Genomic DNA, 10,351 nt, shown 5'->3' on the forward strand with positions numbered 1-10,351 from the left:
TGAAACATGGTCAACATTCACCATTTCTTAACTAACATTTTCCTAGGGTGTTGCCAAACTCACATTGGCAACACTTACATTTTACTTATATTTAATATTTTTCATTTGTAATAAAAGTGATCACATATAACATCTAGGTAGATATTTTGACATGCTAATTCCTTTCAGTTCCAAACTCATTCAAATAATACATTTTTGTCCAGAAAAGAGAAATTATAATGTGAGGTTACGAAAAGTCCATTTCCCTCTTAACATTCTTCCTAGCAACTCAGTTGTTTTCGTTGGCTTTTATTAAAACAACCTTTGTGTGAACTGGCAATTTGTTTTGTAAATATCAATGAAAGCATATTTCAGAAAATATAGTAATAAAAACCAACCCAATTTCAGAAATATGCTCGCTGCCAGACATCAGTCTTCAGCTCATATTATGAGTATTTCCAGTAAGTCTTAAATACACATTAACATGAGAAATAGCTCACTGTTTAAGATCAAAAAAGTTGAAAAATCCTTCACTGCCTCTCAAAAACTGCTCAAGGATTCTGCCTAATAAAATGTATTTCCCTTTTTGATAAAGTGCATTCGTAATGGTTCAAGCGCTTCATTTCAGTTGAACATTTCCCCCCAAAACTGACTTAAACTCAGTTTATTATAATTCTAACATCTATGTGTTTTACAACTGTGTTTGTTTAAGAGGTCTGGGATATTAACATTTCAGCAATACCTATCTTGAACCCTTATCCACATTATTAAACCTTTACAAGAACTATAAACTTTGTCCAAGACTCTAAGGAACTCTATTATTATTTTTCAAATGTGCACAACTCAGCTATTGTCACTAAGCTACAGTTAATAAGAGAAAAAAAAATCTTCTGCAACTGAAGTATAATAAGGAGACACTACTAACTAAATATTCTGAAGAACTTTCACTTGAATACCTCCTGGCTGGCAGCTGAAATACCTGAGAAGTTTTGAAATGGTATCATTGCATAGTTATTTTCTGGACACTGTCATAATCATGCTATGTACCTGCTGGGATGCTCTTTTATGTGAATGAATGTTTTCTGTCCCTTCCTCTTCTCTTAGAATACATCTCTTTGGTCTACTCATTGTCCTGATTTCCACAATATATAGTTCTTCATATTTCAAAGTAGATCAGTGAATTAATTCCATTAATACAGCTTGAGTGTTGTGCTTAGAACCATGCAAGTCATTATGGGGTAGGTACAAGAAGTATCAAGATATGATTTTGCTACGAAGCAGCTCATATTATACTTGTGTTCTACAAAACATGAATTGGTAGCACATAATTCAAGGCATTCTGTAAATACTAAGTTATAAGATAAAGCCTAGAGCCAAAGCGAGGGAAGATAAATCACTGAATGTCTCGACCTTGCCATGCTTAGATCCTCAGTGGTATGAAAGGGGCGGGTTAGCCCAGATACCCAAGGAGTCTCCACCTCTGGGTGAACACAGGAAAGGATGGCACTACCATGTATGTCCTCAGCTTGTGTCTTTGATGCCAATATTATTACTTACTTGAAAGGTATCATGAATTTCTTCTTTTTTTTTTTTAATGTTTATTTATTTTTGAGAGACAGAGCATGAGTGGGGGAGGCACAGAGAGAAAGAGGGACCAAAGATCTAAAACAGGCTCCATGCTAACAGCAGTGGACCCGATGCAGGGCTCAAACTCATGAACCTTGAGATCATGACCTGACCTGAAGTTGGAGGCTCAACTGACTGAGTCACCCAGGTGCCCTGCATCATACATTTCAATGTGTAAAAACATACATTGAAAATGAAAATACAGAAATTGGAAGCAAGACCTCCTGAGTCTCAGTAAGGACCTCAACATATTATGGTAGATGTTCCCAAATATATTTTTTAAGTTTATTTATTTATTTTGAGAGAGCGAGCAAGTAGAGGAGGGGCAGGGAGACACACACACACACACACACACACACGGAGAGAGAGAGAGAGAGAGAGAGAGAGAGAGAGAGAGAATATCTCAAGCAAGCTCTGCACTATCAGCGTGGGCTCGAATTCACAAACCATGAGATCATGACCTCAGTGGAAATCAAGAGTTGGGCACCGAACTGACTGAGCCACCCAGGCACCCCCCAAAATATTTTTAAGTATGTAAGTAATCATATTAAATAAGAATTGAAGTATTAATCAAGAAGTAAAATCTTAATGATAAATGTAAGGCAAATGACAAGAAGTATTGAGTCCCTTAAGTTGGGCGTTAGGGAACTAAAATCATAATTACAAAATGAAATCAGTGAATTACAATAGCAAAGCTGACTGGGTTAAGGGGTATGTGAATTGCCATAAACTTTTTTTCTGTTTTTTGTTTGTTTGTTTGTTTGTTTTTGTGGTGGGTCACAGTAAGCAAATGGAATAGTTGCTATGCCAAAAGATGGTCTCTTGAGTTGAAGCTGCCTTTTTACTACACATAAAAATGAAACCTTAGGGGCACCTGGGTGCCTCAGTTGATTCAGCATCCAACTCTCAAATAAAAAAAAAATTTGTGTTTATTTAAGACAGAAACAGAGCATGAGTTGGGGGGGGGGGCAGACAGAGAGAGAAGGAGACACAGAATCTGACGCAGGTTCCAGGCTCTGAGCTGTCAGTACAGAGCCCAACATGGAGCTCAAACTCAAGAACCATGAGATCATGACCTGAGCCAAAGTCAGACGCTTAACCAACTGAGCCACACAGGTGCCCCCAGAGTCCAACTCTTGATCTCAGCTCAGGTCATGATCTCATGGTTCATGAGACTGAGCCCTGCATCAGGCTCTGCACTGATAGTATGGAACCTACTTGGGATTCTATCTCTCTCCCTCTCTGTGTTCCTCTCTGGCATGCGCGCACACACTCTCTCTCTCTCTCTCTCTCTCTCTCTCTCTCTCTCTCTCTCTCTTGCTCTGTCAAAAATAAATAAAAACAAACTTAAAAAATTTGAGACCTTAAACCAGGAACAAATGAAAAGAAATAAACATCCTCAGATAATCTGAAAATATGAATTTATTTAACAATTAAAATTAGCAAAATCTCCAGAATTCTACCTGTGAGATATCTAAATCAACCCAAACAACTTTTGCGGAACCTGGAACTGTGAAGAACATGTTTGAGACACATGTTCATAACATCTTAAAGAAAAAAAAAAAGGATTTGTATCTGACTTCTGAATATTTCCTGTAGTGTTATCATGTTGTCACTTAACATAGAAAACATTGCGAGATTCTTTTATCCCATAGTGGCACCAAAGCTTGGACCAAAACACAAAAGTCCAATTGAAACATGTAGCCCACTCATTCTGAAGCTACATGACATTACCCAGAGGCAGGTCTTGTGCAATCTGTAAGCTCCTAGAGGGAATGGATATATTGTTTGGACAATTGTGAAAAATTTTCCTAAGTTGTCATGAACAAAGCTTCTACTAATCTCCACTTTCTCAGCATCACCTGTCCTATAATAGGCTTGGAAGACATGGGAAGATCATAATTGATTACAAGTTCTCTTAGACCACAGTGACATCAAAAAAATGGCAGACTAGGCAGTTACACGCCTCTGCGTCCCCTGGAAACATTAGAAAAACAACTTGAAACTGGCTGAAATTACTTTATAGGAGCACTGAAACCAGTCAAAGATCTAAAGCACCAAACAATGCCCAATCAAGAAAAAGCCACATTCAATAAGGTAGGAAATGTTTTGGCTCTTGTACTTTCCCTTGCCCCACCCTTTCTCCATGAGAAGGGACAGCCTTTTCAACAATTGGTGCTGGGAAAACTAGATATCCGCATGCACATGTGGATATCCACATGTGGATATATACACACACACACACACACATGCATAATACATGTATGTGATATACATGTGTATATTACATGTATACATACGTGTATACGCACACACATATGTATATGTAGATATATATACATAAATATGTATACATATGTATGGGTATATACATGTATATACATGTGTGTATATATATAATGTTGGACCATAATCTCACACCATACACAAAAATTAACTCAAAATAGACCATGCATCTAAATTCAATACTAAAACCATAAAAATCTTAGAGGAAAACATAGGGGAAAAGCATCATGACACTGGGTTTGGTAGTGATTTCTTGCATAGGCAAGAAAGAAAAGAAAAACTAGATAAATTGAACATCATCAAAACTAAACTCTTTGTGCATCAAAGGACACTGCCAACAGAATACAGAGGAAACCCATGGGAATAAGAGAAAGTATTTGCAAATCACATACCTCATAAAGGGTTAGTAGCCAGAATATATAAATTAGTCCTACAATTCAACAGTAATAAAACCCCAACAACTCCATTAAAAATGTGGGCAAAAGAAGATATACAAATGGCCAAGAAGTACATAAAAAGATGCTTGATATCATTAATCATTAGGGAAATGCAAATTAAAACTACACTAAAATACCACTTCCCATTCATTGGGATGGCTGAATCTATCTATCTATCTATCTATCTATCTATCTATCTATCTATCTATCATCTATCTACCTATCTCTCCCCAGAATTTTAAAAGTACTGGTAAGGATGTGGAGAAATTGGAACACTTTTGCATTGTTGGTGGGAATATAAAATGGTATAGCCACTGTGGAAAACGTTATGGTGGTTCATCAAAAAATTAAACATACAATTACCATAGTATCCAGCAATTCTCACGTCTAGTTATATACTAAGAAAATTGAAAGTAGGGACTCAAGCAGATGTTTGGACGCTCGTATTCTTTTTGTAAAATGGGTCCACTCCTATTAATCACAGCATTATTCACAATAACTAAGAATTAGAAGTGCCCATTGATGGATGAGTGGATAAATAAAACGTACCCTGTACATATGATGGAATATTATTCAGCCTTAAAAACAAGGCAATTTTAATACATGCTCCAACATGAATGAATCTTGAGGACATCATGCTAAGTGAAATAAGCCGGTCACTGGAAGACAAGTACTAGATGATTACATTTACAATGAAATATTTAGTTAAATTCACAGATACAAAAACTAGAATGGTGGTTGCCGGGAGCTGGGGGGAGGGAGGTATAGGGAATTCTTTAATGGGTATAGTTTCAGTCAGGGAACATGAAAGAGTTCTGGAGAGGGATGGTGGTGATGGTTAAACAACAAGAATGTACTTAATGCCACCAACGGTACATTTAAAAATCGTGGATGGGGCGCCTGGGTGGTTCAGTCGGTTAAGCGTCCGACTTCAGCTCAGGTCACGATCTTGCAGTCCGTGAGTTCGAGCCCTGCGTCTAGCTCTGGGCTGATGACTCAGAGCCTGGAGCCTGCTTCGGATTCTGTGTCTCCCTCTCTCTCTGCCCCTCCCCCGTTCATGCTCTGTCTCTCTCTGTCTCAAAAATAAATAAACTTAAAAAAATGGTGGAAATGGCAAATTTCGTTATTATATTTTACTATGATAAAACAGTACAAATAAAAAGATCTTAGACCAGAAGTTCTCCAAATAGTGCCTTCAGTCACCAAGTGTTTAGGTTAATACCTTTTCCTCTCACTGTGGCCAGTAGAGGCGGCCTTGACAGTTGCATTAAGATTTTAATTTATCTTGTTTTTTTTTCTTTTTTTAATATGCAATTTATTGTCAAATTGGTATCCATACAACACCCAGTGCTCATCCCAACAAGTGCCCTCCTCAATACCCATCGCCCACCCTTCCCTTCCTCCCACCCCCCATCAGCCCTCAGTTTATTCTCAGTTTTTAAGAGTCTCTTATGGTTTGGCTCCCTCCCTAACTTTTTTTTTTTTTAAAGCATCTTTAACTCCCTAATGCTGCTGGATATCATAAATATAATGTCTATGTCACATACAAGCCCACACTAAGATATTTTTATTATCTTATTGCCAATGTGCCTAAATATTTTTATCGAATTTGAGGTGTGATATTTCACATATATTAATAAGATAAATGTTTCAATGCCTGGATAGCAAAATTAGTAAATGACTTTTTGATTGGCGGGATTATTTTAGGAGCAATGTACCCCAGAAGCAGTCTAATCCACATTTCTCTTTCAATTTAAATGTCCCAGATTTATTTAAGGCCTATATTGGTCTCCTTACGTAAAATAATCATCCTCCTTCATTCTACCAGCTCAAATTCTACCCATTCTTTAGGGCCTAGCTAAAGGCAAGTAATTTTGTAAAACATTTCCTGACAATCCCAGCCCACATTCATCTTCCTAACCTCTAGTTAGTCATTTAATGCTTAGTCTAGTCTCTATCTACTCGTTTAGAGTTTAGTAACAGACTACCTTGTATCATTTGCTATCATTTTGTGCTTTAGGACCACCTAAAACGTTCGGAAAAATTAGCAATTATTCCAGCCTGAAAGGACAGCCCAAAATACCGATACAAGGTAACTTCACTGAAACCAGATTGTGGATTTACTGATTCTCATTAAAGTCTAGTACAGCTCCACATGTGCACGAGTTCAGAATCATTACTGATGTGACTCTTGAATCCGTTAATTCTAAAAAACTAGCTTATGGAATGCTGAAACTTTTCCTTTCTCACCCCCCCCCCCCACGCATATACACACACATACACACACACACTCAACTATACATACTGGCACACAATATTTCCTTGAGTAGCAACTGTACAGAGAGAAATTTTGGGTGCCAAAGCAAAACATTTTTTGAGCACCTACTATGTGCAAAGCACTTTGCTAAACCCTATGAATCAGGAATTCACACCTCTAGAAGTTCTCTTTAACCCCACTCCAGAATCTATTACATTGGTGGTTAAGTCATGCCTCTGAACATTGGACTGCTGGGTTAAGTAATCTGGGAATTTTCCTCTTGGAGCAGAAATGAACTCAAACTGAGAAAATAAAAATTAGGAGAGGAGGTAGGGGGAAGTTGTCTTCCCCTGCTGTCAAAACGCGTGTATTCCAACAAACTGAAGAAGTTCAGCCTTTGTTTTTAAAACTACATATTACTTTGGGTTCAAATTCTTTCTCTTAATAAATAAGATTTATTGAAATTATACTGTTTGAGCAGAACTGAGAAAGCTGAGTATTATTTCAGGTTTTCGAGCCATAAGGAAAAATAGTGTCTTTAGGTTTTCCATTCAACTAGGAAAATTATAGCTTCATATTTGCAACACTAAAGCTAATGCAGTGTCAGCACCCCCATCAAATTCTGTTGTTCAGCACTTTATAATTCAAGCAGAAAGGTTCACTCCAAGCCCAAACTTGGCCTACACAATCTCAAAGAAAATGGAGAAAAAGTTATTTTGGCCAGTGCTGACTTATAAAAGCAAAAGAGAGGGGGCTTTTAACAGAGTATTTTGAAAAACATCTTTGAGAATTTGAGAATGTAACTGAGAACTACTGAGCTGACATCCTTCATTCTTAAAAGTTATAGAAATAACCCCAAATTCCATGATGTCATGTCAGCATCAGCAGTGTCTTAACCACTTTCATGAAATTCTTCATCAGGTAGAATTCCTTATCAGACAGAATACCATTCTTAGAGAAAAAAAAAACAATTACAGTAGAAAATAAGGACACATAAGTACGAATTTCTCATGAGGGTATCATAAGACTTTAGGTATATTTTTCCTTTAAGTACTGATTCTCTAGTGCACTGTATGTACACATGGAAAATGAAAAAAAAATGTTTTTCTAGTTTTTAAAGTACTTTGGAATTAATGGCAGGCCAGAATTCCCAGAATTAACCTTTCTCCATCCAAATGTCATCTTGGATTTAGAAGCAACTAAGTGTAGCAGTGGATTTCCAGGAGCAGGTGACAAGAGTTATTGGGCTCCCCAACCAACTAAGTGTTGGTGGGTATGAGTGGGGTGGGGAGCTGGTCTGGTTGGGACGTGGTGCAATTTGAAGTCATGTGGCAGGGGCGTTATAGATTGCCTGGTACCTTTTTGCTACGCTACGGATGAGTCCACCAGCCAACCTCTCAGTACTCTGATCTCTTACAGTACCTTCAAAATATATCAAAACTTTGGTGTTGTGGTATCAGGGCACTGCAGAAGAATCTCGTCTTTTCCTCTCTGCAGAAGGCTCACTTGAATTAAATACGTTGGTATCTTAACTACTCCATGTCTCTCTTCCTACAGCATTTAGTAAGCCTTACTTACCACAGGCCAGGCTACGGATGATTTAACAGGATGATTCCTTCAGATGTCCGCAGGAAGCAAACAGTTCATAAAGACAACTCCAGTGTAATTTTGGAGTGCCATCTAGGCGACTTCACTGAAAAGGATCTTGAGGAGTCAGAGCTACACCACCTCCCTTCCCCCTCACTCCGGTTTCTCCACCCTTTGAAATCGCACTGATTGACCGGCGCCCCCTTCCTTCTTCCTTTAACGCCCACTCTGCGCGGATGGGAGCGTGGGGCGTTTAGTGGGAGGAACTCCCGAAGCGTAGGACAGCGGAATCAAGAACAGTTTTCAGAAAGGGCGGCGGTGGCGTCTGGAAAAGAGGGCGAGCCTGGCTGCCTTTCCTGGAGGGTCTGGCGGCGCTTTGGCATTCCCGGGGTCAGAGAGGACTTTCAGGGCTCTGGGCTCACCTGATTGAAGTGTGCAGCGATGAGCGAGGGTTCCCATATCTTAGAACTGGTGCTTGGAGTCCCACCTTTCTCTTTCTTGGGTGCCATGCAAAGGACGGGAGGGGCATTGGCGTCTAAACTGGGCTTAGGCCCGCACTAAGCGTCCCCGCTGCCATAGTAACCGAAGCCACGCCCCATTCCCTGAACGTAGGTGGTGCCCCTCCCCCAAACCTGCCCTGAATCCTCCGGCCAACTGCTCCCGTCGCCATAGCAACCGAGCTTCCCAGCTCCATGCAATTCCGAGGCCGGACTCCCAGATTAAATTTTAGGATTTTCCAGTAGGGCAACTGTGCAAGATGGTGAGGTCAGGACGAGGCTAGCCTCGAGATTGTCTGGCTTCCTTTAACTCGCTTTGCCCCCACTCTGTTGCTTCTTGGAGACCCTGTGGTCCGAGGTATTGTCTAGAAACGCAGAATCCCTGGAATCCCGCCCACGATTTCAACACCTTTCAAAATTTCTTCGATCCTGGTTAACCTAAAATGGAGAACTGGCTCTCTCAAGAGACATCCCTTCTTCTCGCCATTTTCTTCTCCCTTCTACTCTGCCCCAAATACTTCCTTATGAGAAGTCAAATTTATCTCCCCGACTCACATCTTTTGCTTCCGTCTTGAGTCCTCCTCCCAGGGACTTCCTAAACCAGAGGGCTCACTTCTCCAAGAGATCCTTTATCTAACTGTAGTCGGGATTAATGTCTTTCTAAACCGTCTTCTCGGCCTAATCAGCCCCAGTTCTTTCAAATTGTCCTTCACTGGTAAGTGGAATCTTTTTTTTTTTTTTTCCCACCCCACAGTCACCACTATCTAAAAGATCGCGGTCAGAATCCCCCAAATAATAATGATAGTAATAACAATAATGGTAATAACAACAACTCCTGCTTCATGATCACTGGCTATATCTTGTACATAGTTATATCATTTTATTCTTACAACAGCCTTATTCCAAGGCCCCCAGTGTATGACTGATGGCACCAGAGTTAGAAGCCAGATTACCTGAATCTCAGATCCATCTTGTTCAATTAACCTCTACAACACCTGTTTTAGGACTGCCAAAACGAGAGATGCCCCTCTTGGGGGGGGGGGGGGGGGGAGAGGGCAGACTTACTTTTATTTATTTTTTTATTGCATTAAGACTAATTTCAGGACAGACAGGGGCAGAACTCAACCAGAGGTGTTTTGCTTTTAGTACCTATAAAATACAATGCTTAACTATTCCTCCCAAACCCTGCTCTTGCTGTGAGATGTTTCAATTATCCCAAAGGACCAGGGATGGCTAAGGTGATGCACGTGACCTGCAGCTTAATTTCATTCAGCACGGCCTGCCAGCTGACCTCCTATAGGTGGAGACGTTCTAACTCTTTTGATTGCTTTCTTTGGGGAAAAAAATGTGTGTGAGGGCCGTAGGGATATCCAGACCCTACGATTTTACTTCATTCCGGGGGGCAGGGAGCAGGTTTAAAAATGCTGCTGCTTCACAACTCCTGTTCATAATTTGGACCTACCAAGGGAAAGTTTCCCTGGCCACCCTAATTCTTTAATATAGATATTAAAGAGAAAGCACAATTTCCAGAAGCAGTCTTTTCACAGGCAATTTACAAAAACTGTTGACTTTCCTTTCTTGTTGCAATGTACGTATTTATCTTGTGGGAGAGACTAGATCCATGCAGCCTAGTCACAAGTCATATCTCCAAGCCCTCTCTTCTTGGCATGATAATAAAATGT

At 39.8% G+C, this 10,351-nt stretch overlaps 1 protein-coding gene across 3 annotated transcripts in view; it reads right to left on the reverse strand.

Annotated features, from left to right (window-relative positions):
* SPAG17 (sperm associated antigen 17) overlaps positions 1-8,740 on the reverse strand; it is a 239,686-nt gene extending 230,946 nt beyond the window's left edge. For all 3 annotated transcript variants that reach the window (XM_045478817.1, XM_045478815.1, XM_045478816.1), the window contains exon 1: positions 8,595-8,740. In XM_045478817.1, coding sequence (XP_045334773.1) covers positions 8,595-8,681 — 87 coding nt within the window. In that variant the 5' untranslated portion in view covers positions 8,682-8,740. The remainder of the gene's footprint in view (positions 1-8,594) is intronic.
* Positions 8,741-10,351: the final 1,611 nt, after the last annotated feature.

The sequence above is a fragment of the Leopardus geoffroyi genome, chromosome C1, assembly GCF_018350155.1.
Source record: "Leopardus geoffroyi isolate Oge1 chromosome C1, O.geoffroyi_Oge1_pat1.0, whole genome shotgun sequence".
Taxonomy (NCBI): Eukaryota; Metazoa; Chordata; class Mammalia; order Carnivora; family Felidae; genus Leopardus; species Leopardus geoffroyi.